We start from the raw sequence: 18,735 nt of genomic DNA, 5'->3' as shown, positions 1-18,735 counted from the left end.
TTGTATTACTTAGTGCAAATTTACATTATTTTCTTGCCATGCACAATAGCATCATTGAATAACATGAAGAGGTATGATTAAAATTTGAATGCCATTAAATTACAAGTACACAAGGCAAAATTACATGTTTTGTATTTGATATTTTCTAAGAAAGTTGATTTAAGTTTAATAAAACGTTAAAAAAAAAGAAGCTTATTTTCAACAGTGAAAAAAGTATTTACTAATATATTCTGAATATTTTCTACTAATTTCATAAAATTTATTTTTAGCTTTTGAGATGGCAAAAGATATCTTTAGTACATTTTGAAATGAGAAAACTGCACAAATAATGAAAGAAATTAAAAAAAAAAAAAAATTTAAATTGAACGTATAAAGATCTTTGAGACATTAAGATTATTGAAAGGTAATCACTGTATCTTATTATATTATAACCATCGTTGAATATCCGACCCAATTTTATGGGTTTACGACTACTAATGTTCAAATCCCTAGCCTTGTAATTTAAACCCAATTCAGAAGACAAGGGAACTCCTGGATCGAGCATTGGGAGAAATTTGCGTTACATGGAGAGGAACACCACAAGAACCCTCCACGGTTAGCCTGGTGGTAAGGGGACTCTAACCCATGATTCGTCTACCACTGAGGATATTTCATGTCAGCACTGTGGTTGGTGCAAGCCGGATGCGGAATTTGTATCGACTGGGATTCAAACCTGGTTCGCCTCACTGGACGATCAATCCCCTGAGTCATCGCTGATTAAATTGAGTTACTTCTTACTTAAGAAGTGAAGACTATAAAGATTTCGAATATACCCTTTTCAATTTAATTTCTAGCAAAGGCACACTTATTGTCATTAAATTTATAGAAAAGTAATCACAGCGTCTCATTCAATTAAGCGTTACTAAATTCAAATTAACGTGGTGTAACTTTAAACTTACAAAATCTGACTAAATAAATTAATTAATACATACCAGAATTATTGCAAGAGTTGTCAGCACTTGAAGCAACAGTGTCAATCTGCATAGGAGAATCCTTAATGCTAGTATTTTCCAAGCCACTAGATGGCGTTGGAGAAGGAGATCGACTATGGCACTCAGATGATTCTGAGAAACAAGGTGATTCAGCTAGATTCAAAATAAAAAAAAATACTTTTGAATAAATCTATGCAAAGAAAAAGGGTAATTGAAATCGCCAACAGCTTGCACAAACTGACAGCTTTCAAAAAGTTTAAAAGCAGTACAGACATTGTAATCTGCTTAGTTTTACAATTCTGAACCTACGCTTTGATACTCAATGAAGCGTTATAAAAGTAAATCATTTATAACCTTTTTAGACATTTAAAAAAAAGGAATTTCAAATTTAATTGATAAAATAAATCAAATTCACTTTCAAATTTAATTGATAAAACCTTCGAAAAATAAAACATTTATCAGTTTTAAAAGTATTTTTCAGGTTACTATAAGCACACAAAAAATATATTATCTGATTTATTTAATTCTTAAAAACTGGAAAGGGTATCCTACTGAGCCAAGACCCTCTTTAATCATTTTAAAGAAAGCCACTGTGTACTAATTCTAATTCAGATTTTTCACTAAATAATTAAAAAAAAAACAACAACATCAATTCAAACATCACTAACAGAAATTGGTAGACGATCAGTCTCTTTCTTAGCAAAGGGTATCAAAGGGCAAAGACAGTCTATAAAAATATGTGGACTCACAGCTTTTAAAACGGCAGAAATCTCACTTTTTTAAGCTGATCATTACAAATACAATACCACAAATAAAAGCCAAGTAATATTTAAAAGAAATATTTTAAAGAACTTAGTAAAGAGAGCAAGACTAGGAAATTTATCTGGTGGCCACTTTTGCATTAAAAGTACCTTAATAATGTTTTTGCTTTGCTTTAAATTGTTATAAAAAATATTTTTCTTAGTTTAAAGAAATATTATTAATATTATAAGATATTATTATAAAAAAATATTATATCTGTTATTATTGTAAAATATCTTTCAAGAAAAAGTAATTATTAAAAAAAAGAAAAAGAATATATGATAGATTCGATTTTAAACAAGCCTTTTTCATAATCAATTTTAAACTTCTGTATCAGAATGAAATATAATAATTCTGAAATATTAAGCCTCTTAATTAAACATAAAATATTAAGATGAGAATTTCTGCAACTGCTGTTTTTATTTCTATACTTTTTCATTGTTTTTTAATGTTATTTTCTTTTTCGATTTTCTCAAATGAATCTCATCATTCAATCATTGCCGTAGTTTTTTTTTTTTTTTTTGGCAATACTATTTTTGTCTTTCCCCTTCCCGCTCCATTGTGATTTGGTCAAGGGGCGCCAGAAGACGTAACATTACACCAGCCTTTTATTTCCAATCCATCTTTCAGCAAGGGAACAAAATCAAACATCAGCCTACTCTTTAGAGAGTTTCTTTTCACAAATAATTAATTCTAATTTATGGCTTCAATAAGTTTGTCACATCAGAAAAGATGTTGAAACAAACTGTCAATCAAAGAGGGGCAACAAAAAAAATGTCACTAGAAAACATATCAGATCATTCTAAAGAAATAAAATCTTATAATTTAAAGAGATTGAAAAAAAAAGTTAGGATTGAATTTTATTGTGCTTATGTTTAGTTTATTTAAAGAATCCTAATAAGAAATCCATTACCATGCAGCCTGTAAAACATTTAATTAAAAAATGAACTGGAATTAGTAAAAATAATCATTTTTATGTGCATTACGTAGACATATTTCCAGAAACCAAGGAATGGTGAGGATGGGGTATCAAATGACAACAAGAGATGGTGGAAAGTGAGTACTGAATGATGGTAATTTTTTTGGTGGCCACTTTATTTTATTTAGTTGCCATGCAGTAAGCGCAATTGCAAATATTGCTCTCTAGAATTTAGCATTAAGCTTCAAACATTGTAACAAGTAGAACTTACTACTAAAGTTCACGCATATGGCCAACTTTAGCTAGTGTATAGACTGAAATTTGATTCATTCGTTTAGCCATCAGCCCATAAAATTTAAGATTATACAGTAGGGAACCGATTATCTGGAACGATCGGGACCATCAATATTCCGGATAACTGATTTTTCCGGATTTCTGAATCGTTACAAAAAGCAGTTTTTTTTTAATTGTTAAAACCAACTAAAGAAAAATAAATATTTGGAAATAATATTAAAAAGAAGAAAAAACGATGAAGTAATACACTAATGATTATTTTCAAAATGGTAAGGTAAACATCTTTAAAAAAAGAATGAAAAATCCTAACATCTTATGAGGAAAAAAAAAAATTAAAAAAAAAAAAAAAAAAAAATGGCGGAAAATGTATTGAATTTCGTTCCGGTTTCCTGGATAACGGGTTCTGTACTGGTAGGGATCCGATTATCCAGAATGATCAGGATCTTCGCTATTCAGGATAACTGATTTTTCCGGTTTTCTGAATCGTTACAAAAAGCCGTTTTTTATTTATTTATTGTTAAACCCAACTAAAAAAAAAATAAAATATTTGGAAATAATCTTAAAAAGAAGAAAAAACGATGAAGTAATACACTAATGATTATTTCCAAAATGATGGTAAGGTAAACATCTTTAAAAAAAGAAAGGAAAATCCTAAAATCTGATGAGGAAAAAAATTTTTTTTAAAAAAAATGGAGGGAAAATTTATTGAATTTTCTTCCGGTTTTCTGGTTTCCGGATAATGGGTTCTGTACTGTACCATTTAGTTAGACTTTTAGCTAATATTTGGTTTACATTACAATAGAAAGAAAAATACTTAGATTTTATTTGAGAAAGAAATACACAAAAAACTGTATGTTTTTCGTGCTGTACTTTACGACCGTACAATTGGGTAAAATGCTGTACATAGCACGACCAAACCATATAAGCAGGCAGGTAAGGTAATATCACAGGTTTTAAAAGGATATCAAGATAATTAAAGTTTATACCTCGATGTGCCAAAAAGTCCAGTGATTTACTTTTGTGTTTATAACTTATTTTTTTGAAATCCTTTGCTTCATCAAAAGAATGAATGCCTTTAGAGAATTCATCATCAGCCATTGGAGAAGCACCTGAGGAAATTGTAAAAAAATAACCTTAGAAAACCAAAGAACACAAAGATATTTATGAACAAAACATATACTGAGTACAAAATTCTTACAAGATCATACAGTAGAGGTGTTTCTGGAAAATCATGCAAAATAAGTAATTTTAAAGTTAATAAAAATTTATTGATTCCAGATTACTAACATTAGATAAGTAACATATACATAAGATACAAGGTGATTTTTGTTTTGGCACTTTTTGGATTTCTTTTCATTTATTTAAATTTCAAATAATATATATTAACTATAAGGCAAATAAACAAAAAAAAAATTTTTCTGTGTTTTTTCCACTTACTAATAACACGGATGAAGTAATCAACAATGCAAGTTTGATAAAGTTTTTATTTAACTAGTTATTGGATGATGCACCGGGCCATGGCATTCCTCCATGGTACAAGAGTACTTAAGTTCACATTGAAGCTTGTTAAATTGTATTTTTTTTAATACCTTTCTGTATCTCAATTTCTATGATTATATCTATTTACAAATTTTTGTTTTTAAACAAACATATTTTCCATTAAACTTCGCTTATATTCTTTTGAAAGATATTTGGCATTTTTCTGCTATTAGAGTGAACACAATTTTAAGCTCTTATACGTGATATTTTAAAAGTTGTTAGCATTTACATCTCGATTTAAACATCCACCAGGGAATAGTAGATCAAATGACAAATAATAAACTAAAATTAAAAATAATAAACTAACCTGTAACAAAAACTTGCTTTTGACTAGAAACATCGATTGCAGAAAAATCCTTCAAACGATGCGAATGATCTAAAACGAGTTTTTAAAATAAGCCCCCGTAAAAAATAAAATAGATAACAGAAAAATGTTAGATATAATCTGGTAAAACATTATTTTTATTAGTAGCCCAAATGTAATTTTACGACTATGAATCCATTTTTTATAAAGCTAAACCATACCAATAACTTTTTTAGTGCTTTATTATTATAATAATGTTAAAAATACTTAAAAAAATTTCGAGCATAATTTTAAAATATCTAACCTATGACCAGTTTGTTTAACCATATTTCTATACCATATTACTTGCCATATTTCTATGACAATGTACTTTGTAAATAAAAATCAACTTTTATTTCAGGACTAAGGTAATTATAAATAATCAAATTTATTATTTTTTCTAAACAAAAATATTCTTAAAATAGTAAGTTATTAAAACTTTAACTATAATTTTTATTCTATATTGCTTAAAGAAACAAAAAGGTTAGAATTCTAACAAATTCAAATCTCAGTATAGAACTTTTTCCATTAAATAAGTTACAACAGACGATATATTACTATCCAATTTAAAAGAAAAGCATGGAAATTGAAACATACTTTTCCTTAATAGATTCGTATCACTGTTGCTCCTCCGCATATTTCCAGAATGATGTTTATGCATATGTTCACCACTCCCACTGCCAGACCGTGCCCTCATGACAGGGGCAGCATCAGTCCTCACTGCAAAAGAAAATTGTTAACATTTAAAATCTTAACGAGAGGTATGTAATAATACACATCTTTATCCAACCTGCATAAGATTACTGCCTGCAGCACTTTTGGGGATTAGACGCAAGTCTTATCCCCAAAACACAGCACGGATTATTACTCGAAAGGATTATTATCAAATAAAGATGTACAGCTTGCAGTTTTCAACAGGGCTAATGGACAATGCTTTCTTTGTGCCAGAAAATTATAAAAAAAATTTTTTTACATATGGATATGGATTTATGAACATTATAAAAAATAGTGTTTTCTTTTTGAAAAATGATTGTTAAAAAATTGCACACAAAATAAACATCACTGGAAAATAGACATCCAGATGTAGGATTTTGTACTGCAGTATTTTTTTTGGTCAAGCCATTAAATAAATCAGTTTATAATGGTAAAATTTATTTTATCTAAATGAATTAGATGAAGCATGTGGATTGCATCCAGGCTGCTTCGTGCATTGCCCATTGTCCGAGAAGTTACTATTTACAACCTTACACTCTGTTTTGTGTCACCCTGCCAAATTGGTAGGAAATTGTAGGACTTGCTGCTCACTAATTAGACACTTCTGATAGTATATATCAGAACAAATATGTCATAGAAAATCTAATGTTCTGGGCAAATCATTGGATGTACAGAACATTTCAGGCCAAACAATATTATTTACATCAGCTAATAGAAACATCAAGTTTGTTCAGGAGTTATGGTTTTTGCTGTCTTTTTGAATTCGGCTTTGGCTAAGTTGTATGTTTTACAAATCTTTTCATTTTATACCACTGAAATGGCTATTTAGATAAATGAAGAACACAAATTATTTAAAAGATGTGCATGTGATAAGTGTGCTATTCATGTTTAAGTTAATAAATCTAATCTATAAAGTCCAAAAACTTCAAACCACTATGTTATTACAGACAATTTTGCGTTATTTTTTAAATTTATTAAAGACCACAAGTACCATTTCATTGATGATGATATTTTGAGTTTTCCGATAGAAATCAGATATGTGAATGTTAATTTCAGCATAACTTTGTAGTGAGCTATTTTTTTAATTGATTATAATTTTAAGATTTAATTAATTGTGTTAATCTAATTTTTTTCTTATTGTCTTTTAGCTCCTCACGGATTATTGCTTAATACACAAATTACCACCATGAGGTGTGGTTTAAAAAAGTCTTTGCTTGTGGTGAAAAATACATTAAAAATAATTTGTTAAATACAAATACGATGAGCATTGGCAATAACCATAGCAGAAGACAGAGTTGTTTATCCATATAATAATGAGACAATAAACAATTGTTTGTTTATACATTCCATAGATTATAAATTGTATAACTTAATATTACCAGTTCCTTGTAAAGATGCATCATCATAAATATTTCCAGCTCTTACAACAGAAGTGCTTTGCGATTTGCATTTTTCGAATTTTTCATCCAGGTTTCCGATAACAGTTTTCCGCATACCTCTGTTTTTCTTCATTTTTTGCTCACTTAATCTATCCAGAGGCAAGTCATTTAAATCTAGAGAATACACTTGTTTGGCTAAAACTCTGGTCAAAGTTTCCATTGTTTTCTGCAAAAGGATATAATGAAGGTTATATTCACAAAAATAAATATCTTAAAAATCAAAATTTTTGCTACTAACAGCAGTTTTTTGCCATTGTTTTTGTGTTTAACATTTGCCTTAAAACTTTAATAGAGAAAAAACTAAAAATAATGATTATTTATAGGAATTTAATAAATTTATAAAAGAATTTTAAGCAATAAAAGGCATTATTCATTTTCTACACAATTTCTTTCTTACATTCAAAATATGATAAAGGGAAATATAAGTTTATTTTTTACATTTCGAACTGTAAATGTTGAATAAAGTTGCTTTCTAAAATTGTTTAAACTAAACTTTTATTTCAAGCTCAACATCATTTACTATACTTTTCACAACAAATAAATTTCACATCTTATGGGTAAATCTACAATCCATAGTGCTTGACTTATATTCATACTTTTCAAGCTCATACCAAAGCAAGACTTTTTTTTCATTTGGATGGAAACCTGACACTATGGATAACTGAAGTCCAAGTGAGATTAATAAGTCTTAGTAAAGTACATTTGGATTTAATTCCGAGATGAACCAGAAATTTAGCAAAATGCCATCTGGTTCAGCATTTTAATTCGGAGTTGATTTCTTAATTCCACATTTTAGTTCACATACCGAAAAGGGTGCAGTAAAATTATTAGAAAAAAAATTATTTGTATAGTATTTTTTCTTAGTGAAAAAATACAATTATATGATAACTTGACTATGAAATGTACCATACACAAAAACTGAATAATGACCCTTATAAAAATTAACCTACTTGCTTTTTTTAAACTTAATATTAGCTTTAAGTAACTGACACATAAACATTGCTACTAACAGTGCATCAAACGGCAATAAGCTAATATTTTAAGACCTTGTAGTAAATTCAAATGAAAATAAAGCAGCTATAATAAAATAAAAACATAGCAATGAATCTAAATTTAATGCTTTTATAAAGTTTAATTTAGAAACCTTTTATATAGCAATTTATAAAATCAGATGCCTTATACCATCAAATGCCCCCAGAACAAATGTACTAACAGCAGGTACTATAAGTCATACAGAAAAATAAGTTGTATAACAATAAAATATAAAAAAGAGAAAGAAAAGAAACTTACAGCCCACTCTTTGATCAATTCTTCCCAAAGAGTCAGAGACGATAAGACAGAGAGAAACTTATCCCAAAGGCTTGTTGATATGACAACATTTAGATTTGCTTTGATCCAAGTTACAATCAAAGTCTGAAAAAAAAAACAATTTTTTTAAAATTTGATACATGTTAGAAGTAACAAGAGTAATTTTAGTATTTCAACATGCTAATTTGCAACATTAAGAAAAAGTGCGTCATTCAGATTTTTTTTTTGTGCGCATTCCATACTATTTGCAAATCATATTTCATTTTACACACAAATGCAAGCAAATGTTTTAGATCCATTTAATCAACAACAACTTAAATCCACTGAAAATTCTCAATTCAGGCAAGGCGAGTCAGAAATATTTTTTTATTATTATGTTCCGTTTTATGCCTGTTATTGATTTTAAAAAAAGTGAAGTCAGTATATATATATTTTTAAATTAATATAAAATTGTTTAAAAAATATTTAAAAAAAAAAAAACTAATTTGGATTTTTCTGTAAGTTGGACATTATCATAACTTTCTTCTGAGAGAAAAAATTTCTAAAATTTAACCACTCATCAATTCAACCAAATTATTCTAGCTTGTAGAGAGTCTTCCAATACAAAAATCTGGCAATAATTTCGGTACACATTCTGTATACTTAAGAGCAATATACCAACAACAAACATCGTTTTTTACCTTCTCTTTAACACTCAGATAGTCGAGGAAAATAGGGATTTTAATTTAAATAGCAGAATTTTTAATTACAATCAAAATTTGAAAAATAAAATTTAAGCTGAAAAAAATGTGACATGACTGATATTCATTTTTTAAAAAAAATTTAAGAAACAAATATAGTGAATAATTAATATCTTACTAAACATAATTTATCAAATAGTTGTAAGCTCCTTAAGAGCCCAAGACAATTAAGTTGAGGGGTTTAACAACAATTTATTGACCCTATGAAAAACTTGTTCTCGTCAAAAACCCTGGAAATCTGCAGAAGTGTTTTAAAAAAACTTCAAATGAGAGTGCTCATACATAAAGAAAAATAATTAAAATGCTTAAATAAATCAAACGCTAAAAATTTAAAACTACAAAGTTTTTCAAATAATACTTAATTTACCTGAAACAAAGCAGGAGCTAATCGACCACCCAGTACATCTTCCTTTCTAACAGGAGGCACTTCTTTAAGAACTAATGAAGTTATTTGAAGCAAAACTAACAACAACTGTTGCCTACATAACAAAAACTAAACATTAAAAAAGAAAAACTAAAAAATTCTTCAAATAGAAAATCTTCAGGGAAAAATCATACCATACTCTTCTTTCCATCTGAATATTCATAACCATATATCGATATATATTTAACACACGTTTACACATATCCACCTAAAAGATCAAATATTAATTCAATTTAATTCGTTATTAACAAGATAACAATATATATAGATTTCTTAACATACAGCTTTATTGGAAGTCAATCCACTTAATATAGACAACATATACAAAAAACGAGAATATCATGCGCATTTTCTGGGAAAAATAGATTTATTGATCCTATGGGTACAAATGGTTAAAATTCTTCAAAATAGTTCCCTTGTGCACCAATACACTTGCGGAGATGATTCTGCCACGCCTGGAAGGCACCCAGGAGCTCCTCAACAGGAATGCCTCTCAGGAGCCTTGTAACATGAGCGTGGATGTTCTCCACCGACTCCCAGTGCCTTCCTTTCAGCTCTCTTTTCAGTCGAAGGAACAAAAAAAAGTCACACGGTGCCAAGTCAGGGCAATAGGGAGGCTGGGGCACCAAGGGGGTCTCACTTTGGGTCAGGTAGTTTTTTCTCCTCCGTCAACACCTTCGGAATAAGCTTCAAACAAATCTTTCTCATTTGCAAATCCTCCGTCACAATCCCATGTACCACACATTTTAACAAGTTCAGGGTGTTGGTGATTGCCTGAATGCTTAACCGACGGTCTGACTTTAAAATTTCACGCACTGAGATCTCGAAATGCATTTCACCTTGAAGGCGTCTTGAAGCATGTGATGAGTTTCCGTCGCATTCTTCCCAAACAAAACTTTATAGCTTTCCAGCGAACACTCCATCACACTGTGACTCAATCATAAAAAAGACTTTGCGCAAAGACACGTCCTACCGCTCCTCCACTCGGAGCGACCTGAGACCAGGCGTATTTGGAAGGACAAATCCCCCACCACATTTTTAGACCAATCTGAGTGCGCTGCAATTTATAGTAGCATCACAATAAAATCATACGCATTACTTTCAGAACGCACCCTGTATCAATACGTGATCAATAACAATACACAACAATTAAAAATCGTGAAAAATAAACAGTAACAGTGAATATGAATAATGATAACAAAATTAAAATGAACTTCAATAAAAAGTGTCACCCAAATGCAGGTCCCAAAAGTCTTACGGAGAACTTATTATGCTTCCAGCATTCCAATATAACATGAGAATATAGCCATTTCTTTGAGATCTTTATAGAGTTCTAGGCATGATAGTAAGTGTTCAGGGTTCATTTTACCTGCTCTGCAGATTTGACATTTATTTACTGGAAGGAAACCAATGCCGTTCAGATGTTCTGCTAAACAATCATGACCTGCTTTAAGTCTGAAATTAGCAATGGATTCCATACGAGATATATATGACTATAGTCCTTCCAACTCTCTTGGATCTTTTCCCAGGGTTTTCCTTTGGCTAGTAATTTTTGCTCTGTTCTGTGTGCTGTGATGGGATTCATTGATGGGATTCATTGAAATGGCAGCTCAGGGGATAGAGCATTCGCCTTCCAATGAGGTGAACTGGGTTTGAATATCAGGAATGACAGGTCGATACGAATTCCATGTACGGCTAGCACTGAACACAGTACCGATGTAAAATATCCTCAGTGCTAGACAGATCATGAGTTAGAGTGGCCTAGCGTCAGGATAATCATGGGAGGTTTATGTGTTTTTAATCTCCATGTAACTCAAATGTGGGTTAAGTCGATCAAAAACTCCTACACGAAGGAAAATTTCTCCCAATACTTGATCCAGGACTTGCTTTGCCTTCTGGATTGGGCTAAAAATTACAAGGCTACAGAGTTGAATATTAGTATTTGTAAGCCCAAAATTAGGTTGGCTGCTTACAGACGGTTATAAAAAAAATAAAGCAAGGCCAATATATTATGTTTTTCCCCTTCCCACAAAGGTATTTTGCAAGATTGTATAGGTGGTAAGCAATCTTCCCAAGGCCCATGACATTGTTGGTGAGAAATAGCACAAAATTACTATTAAAAGCTAAACAGAAATTAACCGCAGGATTTCAAAATAAACTTCAAAATTGAATATTTCAATAGAAATAAAAAATAGTTACCTGTTCTTCCAAGAAATGCAAGCTATCGTGAGATAAATCTAATAAAAATACATTTGCTGCATTTGTCAGGAAGACTATGAGCATATTTTGGAGACCAGCTCTCAAATGATTGTTATCACTGTGTATTGCTTTTATGTAGGAATCTTTTCTCAGGCGCATGCCTGAAAGCTCTGATGGATACTCTTCCCCTCCTGCTTCCTAGTCAAGAAAAAATAGAAGTCATTGGTTCTGTTTTTTAAACATATATATATATATATATATATATATATATATATATATATATATATATATATATATATATATATATATATATATATATATATATATATATATATATATATATATATTAATTAGAAATTTTTAATTCAATAATTTATGAAAAAAAAAATTTAATGCAGCAAATATAAGATAAGTTGTTTGAGCAAAATAACAAGACATGTTAAACTTATACATACCATAAAAAAAAAGCTAATGAAATTACTAATAACTAAATATTAATTAATCTTTAAATAAATTGCAAGGAGATATGGTAGTTGCAAACAATTGAAAGAAAATACAAACTAACTTTTGATAAAAAAGGACCATCCACTTTGTCTTCTTTTGATTCAAGTGTTAGAACAGGTTCTTCTAAAAAAATTGGTTTTTCATTGCTCTGAAAAAATAATAATGAACACTTGCAGTTTTTTTCAGAAACAAATACCAATAATGAATTTAGGTGCTAAATAATTATAAACTCTACATTTTTCTGCATTGTTTATTCTAAAGTTCAGAACTTAAGTATCATTTACTTAATTAAAAAAAAAAATGGCACAAAGGTCTTTAATCAACAAAATCTGTAATGCTGTTATCAACAAAAAGAAAAAAAACAGTCTTGAATCTCAACAATTGTGTGCTGGAAGATTCTAGTTTCAAAGACCAGACATATTATAAACATGTTATATGTTTATGGTGTTGACCACAGAGAAAGAAAAAATGTATTTTATACCACATATCAGTGTCAGATAAGGGCAAACACTTAACTTGTCAGAAACTGAAAGGTGGGATCTTTCAGAAAAAGAAGACAACCAAAGGGGATTAACCATGTTATGATAGGTCATAATCAGAATTTTTTTTAGTTCTTTAATTCTAGTATTAATGTTATTAAACAACATTAATATTTAAATGATAACATTCATTATTATTCATGAGATAATTTTAATTTATATGGTGGGTACTACCATTTCATACTTGATACATGAATTATTTTAGTTGTTTCTTTAATATGAATATTATTTTTATTGATCTAATAATTAATATTTGGGTTAAGTTTTCTAGTATTAGGGTACTTAAAATTTTCAGAATTATTGTTCTGTTAACACTTATTTTTCTAGCTTTTGCACAGATGGATAAATTTCTCTTGATAAAGGAAGTGTAAATGGGACATTAACAAACATAAAATAAAATGGTGGAAATTTAGTTACAGAGTGTGAAATAAAATTATATTCTTCAGAAATATAATTTACTTCACACTCAAATGTATCATTAATTTTATAAATCAAATGTGTTACAATAATTTTCCCTAATAGTTCAATTTTTCCGTTATTTTCCGGTCTATAGGTTGTAGTTAATAATTGCTTGATTTTATAAGTTTTAAGACATTTTTTTAAGCTGAGAAGAAGAAATGCTGTGTTTTGATTACTGATAACACTTTTACAAGTTTGAATTTGAAAAACTTTAGAGTAAAAGGTTTATATTAAAGGCTCTCATTTACATTTCAAGTATACCAAAAAGTATATTTAATGGGTTGGTTTTAGAGCCTTCTTTAAAAAAAGCTTGATTTTATACCCACTTTACCCCAACTGAACCTAGTCATTTTTGCCTATATTTTGGTGAAATTAGTAACCATAGATTAGTAACTTTTTTTTTCAAAATAGTCACTTAAGTTGCCAATGGCAGCCCTTTAATCTTTTTGCAATAGAAGAAAACTTGATATATTTCTTTAAAAAAAGTATGAATAAGTGAAAAGAAATTGTAAAGGAAAATTTAAAATTATTAAATGCTTTCCATTTAGATGATGTTGTTTATATATGTTATATGTTTTTAAAACAAATGTGCTGTACTTACATTTTTATGAATCCATTCTCTATAAACAGCAACTACCTTTCTCATAGTGGAGGAAAACTTGAAGTGCATTAAAAATGCCTAAAAAAAAGGTTAATTTTATAAAATTTTAAGAAACTTAAAACATACATCAATACAAATTAATAATATTTAATGTAAGAATTGCCGACATTAATTAGATAGAATCATAGCAAAATGCAGAAATAAAAGTTTATTATTTTCAGAAAAACAATTTTTTAACCCTACAACTTATCTTTCTTAAAAGTTTTTTTTATTTTTTTAAACTCAATTTTTTAAAATTATTAGTCTAAATCTTCCTCTTTAAATAAAAATTTAAAAATAATTGTTTTTTCCAAAAAATGCAAAAAGCTAGATTCAAATATTTGAATGCTTAAAGCTAACAAATCTTTTAACTATCATTTAAATTAAAAAAGCAAAAATTTTTTTTTATTTTGTTTTCAATAATCTAAAGAGCTTTCTACATAAAAAAATACTTAGAATTTCAATACATTCACAGGCTACAGTCAAACCTTCACATTACAATTAAAAGAGGAAAAGCAAACAAACAAAAAACAATGGGTTGTAAATCTTTTTGCCTTTAAACTTTTATTGTCTATTTGCAATGGTTTCAAAGACATGACATGGTCAAGAAGATTTCCTTTGAAGATTTTCTAAACTTAAATGTGCAATTAAATTTTTTTTTCTCCTTTCTTTTGTGAAAACTGGTTGTTTATTGGACAAAAATGGTCACGTTAGTCTATTTGAAAGATGGACCATCTGAAAAGAAAGTTATTTTTTTAGATCGAAGAAACAACAATCAGATTTGAAGTTATATTATTGGGTCAATTTAAATTTTCCCTATTATAAACAGAAATTTGTTACAATAAATTGTTCTCAATTCTAGGCTGCCATGGAAAAAGAACAACAGAAAGACCATAAATCCAGTAGTTATTTTAGAATTACATACACAAGTCTACTATATTATGATACAAATAAGGTTTTGCTATAAATGCTTAATTTTACTGTGGAACCATAATTTTTTTCCGTTCTTTTATTGATACATAACATTCTAGGCCATCATAATCACAATTCTGATGCTTTGCTCGGACGTTTCAAGAAAAAAATTCTTTGATACTACTTACGTGCACCAAGTACACAAAAAATTGTACACAGGATGTACAAAAGGTTATGATTAAGAACTGGAATTTGATAACATTTGCCTATTTTTTGGATATATTTTTTGAGTTTTGGGAGCATTTTTCTTTTAATTTTGGAACATTTTTAGAGATTTTTGGAAATTTTTAGAAATACTAGCTAATTTTTACAACTTTCACACATTCTAACTGAGTTACATTATATAATGCTTTACTGTTTCCATATAAATATGACTTCCAATTTAGAAAAAGTAACTAAGTTTAAAATAACTTTATTTTGAAAACAAAAAAAGATGGAGTTGAAGAGCAATTTACTGAGGTAAATTAGAAAGTAGAAAAAGACAAGATTTGTTCAACTTGCTGAAACAAGAAAGCAAGCATGTTTATGTTTGCAATTCATCAGCAATATTAAGGATGTCACAATTTTACAAGAATAATATAAAATTTTTAAGTCTGCAAATGTTCCTTTACAAACACCTGAATGATTCTAATTATGCCTATTTATAGGAAAACGCACTGGTCATGTTATGCCTGACAAATCCACACTGCACAAAACTACATTAATGATTGTTATATTAAATTTATGAACAAAATTATTGATTACCAATAGAAATAAAAAAAAAAATTTGCTAATTTATTTTTTATTTTAAAATGTTCTTAAAGGCATTTTTTGTTGTTGATATTTTTAAAGGCACTTCTAGAGATTTTTAGTAAATCAAAATCCAGGCTCCAGTTGTTATGGTTCTTTGGGACACATAATTTTTTATTATGAACAAAGACATAAGCCATTATTTCTGAAAGTGAAAAAGTTCTTTTAGAGCTAAAAAGGCATTAATTTTTTTTAACAATTTTAATAATCATTGTAGCATTTTATGTTTTCTCTTATTATAATGTCTCAATTACTCATATTAATTAATCTTTGCCAACATTTTTAAATTCATTCAAACATTAACTCTTAAAAGCTTCAGACTTGTACCACTTTCCGAATTGACTTACTCCACTTTTAAAAATAACAGCATGTATACTTATTAGGACTAGGCAATACATTGATGCATTAGTAATATATTGTTGTTAAATAGTCATTACTGTTAAGATGCTAGTATTTCTTTAAAGTATAAAAGATTTAATCACGCAGAGATAGTTTTTTATATTTCTGCATTCAATACTAGGTTAAGACCTCACCCTGCGAAATATCTCGTTCACCATGTTGATGTTCTCACGACTAGAATAAAGAGTACTGCGAACTATCGCATAATCGTGGAGGGAAAGGTCATCGTTTCCTAGAGATGTACTACTGGGGTCCCTTTCCATCCCAAATGAAGATGTTGTGAGGAGGTTGTTGTTGTTGTGAGATGAAGAATGATGATTCCCTTCAGATTCTGCAGTTGCAGATGGACGGTTTGTTTCATTCTGTTCCTTCCTAAAGAAGAAAAACAAGACATCTCAATTTTAACTATCTCCAAGTTAATAAATTTTTCACTTCTCAAAAGTTAGGCCATAACATTAAAAGTAGCTAATTTTGAATTCTATTGTTATTTATATTATAATCCATACTTATGCAATATACTTTTCTACTTAAATAAAGTTAACATCATAATAAATTTTTTCATCATCAGATTGACACAAAAAAAAAATTATGATTAAAAATTATTATTAATTAAATAATAATATCTATTAAATTTTACATTGAATTTAAAAAAAAAGAATTAAAAAATTCTTAAAAAATAAAGGTATTCCTCCATATAATAGTAATTAAAATAAACATGTTCCATATTGAGCACCTATCTTGTATTAATGAATTAAAAAATATTTTTATGTATGGTTATATAAACAAACAAAAATCTAATTACAAAAAATATTGCAATCAAACTAAAATGCATTTATAATTAAAATAAAAAGGGTTACAAAGCTAAAATTCATAATTATAAGTAAACAAATAATCGTAAAATTATGTAAGTTAGCTTTTCAATTCAAAAAAATTTTTTAAAAAATGATAAAAATAACTTACGACTCGCTTATTGCAGCCTGTTGAAAAGTAACAGTGGTCTTTTTCACTAATTGAGTAAAATGAGTAATCCATCGAATAACTGTTGACTGACAGAGATACAAAGTCTCTTTTTGTGAAAACCTTGTACTATCGTGGTCTAACTTAATATCATTTTCAGTTCGCAGCACTGGTAAATCTAAGTAACACAAAACAATTCTTTTAACACAAAACACTACAAGCATAAAAAAAGAAATAATCATAACATAGAAAGTTATGAGAATAACAAAAAAAAAAAAAAAAATGTCATAAATTAATAAAAACTCAGACATATTTACCTAATGATGGTGAGAACAAATTTGAGATGCAAGAAAATCCTGGAAAGAGATGTGGTAGGTAATGTTTCTTAAACTTCTCAAACAAAAAATGAAAGCACTTGAGGTATCGGATTTCTGACCTATCTCTCCACTCCACTTTACACACCTGCTAATACAGTTGATTCAATTGTATCACAAAGGAGATAAAAAGCAGCATAAGAGAAATAAAACTAAAGAGCTATTTATTATTTAAAATGGGTTTGACTTTTCGATGTCAAAAACTAATTTTTAACACGACAAGCATAATTTTCTTTTTTTTTTTAAATATAAGATGAAGGATGTGAAAAATACATAAAAAAGAAGTATGAGCAGTGTCACCCTGAAACACAAAGATTCTGAATTCATATAAAGTACAATATATAATCAATAATAAAAACCTTTAAAATATTAGTTATAATTAAAGATATATCTACGCTTCACTTTCAATTAACATTAGTTTTAAAAGGAAACAAAATGATTATACAGTTCAGAACCCGTTATCCGAAAATGAGAAAACCGGAACGAAATTCGAAAATTTTTCCCGCCATTTAAAAAATTTTTTTCTTCTTTTTTTTCTCATAAGATTTTAGGATTTTTCTTCTTTTTTGAAAGATGTTTACCTTACCATCATTTTGGAAATAATCATTAGTGAATTACTTCATCGTTTTTTCTTCTTTTTAAGATTATTTCCAACTATTTTTTTTTAGTTGGGTTTAACAATAAAAAAAAAACGGTTTTTTGTATCGATTCAGAAAACCGGAAAAAAAATCAGTTATACGGAATAGCGATGGTCCCGAATAATCAGTTCCCTACTGTATTATAAGTTTAATATAAAAAAATGCGCTTTTGGTGCATTAAACAAAATCCAATGTTTGATAATAGTAAGGTATAAACTAAAAGTTTAATGTGACAAAGCAGTTTTTTTTATATAAAAAACTGAAATTTTATATTACTGAAAGGCTGCACCCCTGCTTGCTTCTCTAATCAGATCAAATATTTGCTATGTGATTATTTTTTTCTTGACAATAGTAGATAAACTTTTACGTAAAGCTGTGTCCTAAAATAAAAAGCTCTCTGGCGAGCTTTTTTTCCCCTCTTCACTGTTTTTGGGAGTATAAGAAATTTGCTAATTAAAGATACTGAAAAAAACCAAATGATTTACACAATATCATATCGGGGCCGGGATAGCCTGGTCGGTAGGGCACTGGGCCCATATCCAACAGGTCATGGGTTCGATCCTCGCCGGCAGAAGACTCCCCGTGTAGTAAATAGTGACTGATGCCCGTTAAATCTGTCTAGTCTCAAAGTCCTTCATGTTCCCACAACAAATCAATACCTCTGGGGGTACTGATCCAGGAGTTTCCTTGTCTTCTGGATTGGTTCAAAATTACAAGGCTACGGAGTTGAACGTAAGTAGTCGTAAACCCATAAAATTGGGTTGGCTGTTCAA

General features: G+C 28.9%; 1 protein-coding gene across 12 annotated transcripts in view; it reads right to left on the bottom strand.

Moving 5' to 3' along the window:
* Positions 1-18,735, bottom strand: part of LOC107446352 (ral GTPase-activating protein subunit alpha-1) — a 61,050-nt gene that overhangs the window by 32,630 nt on the left and 9,685 nt on the right. For 4 of the 12 annotated variants that reach the window (XM_087159030.1, XM_087159032.1, XM_087159034.1 and 1 more), the window contains exons 7-20: positions 17,268-17,412; positions 16,954-17,128; positions 16,128-16,365; positions 13,795-13,872; positions 12,257-12,343; positions 11,692-11,889; positions 9,627-9,700; positions 9,436-9,547; positions 8,311-8,433; positions 6,961-7,186; positions 5,465-5,587; positions 4,832-4,900; positions 3,972-4,094; positions 972-1,124 (exon numbers count right to left, since the gene is read on the bottom strand). In XM_087159030.1, the coding sequence (XP_087015156.1) occupies positions 972-1,124; positions 3,972-4,094; positions 4,832-4,900; positions 5,465-5,587; positions 6,961-7,186; positions 8,311-8,433; positions 9,436-9,547; positions 9,627-9,700; positions 11,692-11,889; positions 12,257-12,343; positions 13,795-13,872; positions 16,128-16,365; positions 16,954-17,128; positions 17,268-17,412 (1,924 nt within the window). Of the gene's footprint in view, positions 1-971; positions 1,125-3,971; positions 4,095-4,831; positions 4,901-5,464; positions 5,588-6,960; positions 7,187-8,310; positions 8,434-9,435; positions 9,548-9,626; positions 9,701-11,691; positions 11,890-12,256; positions 12,344-13,794; positions 13,873-16,127; positions 16,366-16,953; positions 17,129-17,267; positions 17,416-18,735 lie in introns of all 12 variants that reach the window. The other 8 variants (XM_087159029.1, XM_087159031.1, XM_087159033.1 and 5 more) reach the window with 3 other exon arrangements.

Source organism: Parasteatoda tepidariorum, chromosome 3 (genome assembly GCF_982258835.1).
Source record: "Parasteatoda tepidariorum strain Cologne lab strain chromosome 3, Ptep-v5.0, whole genome shotgun sequence".
NCBI classification, from domain to species: domain Eukaryota; kingdom Metazoa; phylum Arthropoda; class Arachnida; order Araneae; family Theridiidae; genus Parasteatoda; species Parasteatoda tepidariorum.
The sequence above is the reverse complement of the archived record's forward strand: the minus strand, read 5'-3'. Positions and strand labels throughout refer to the sequence as shown.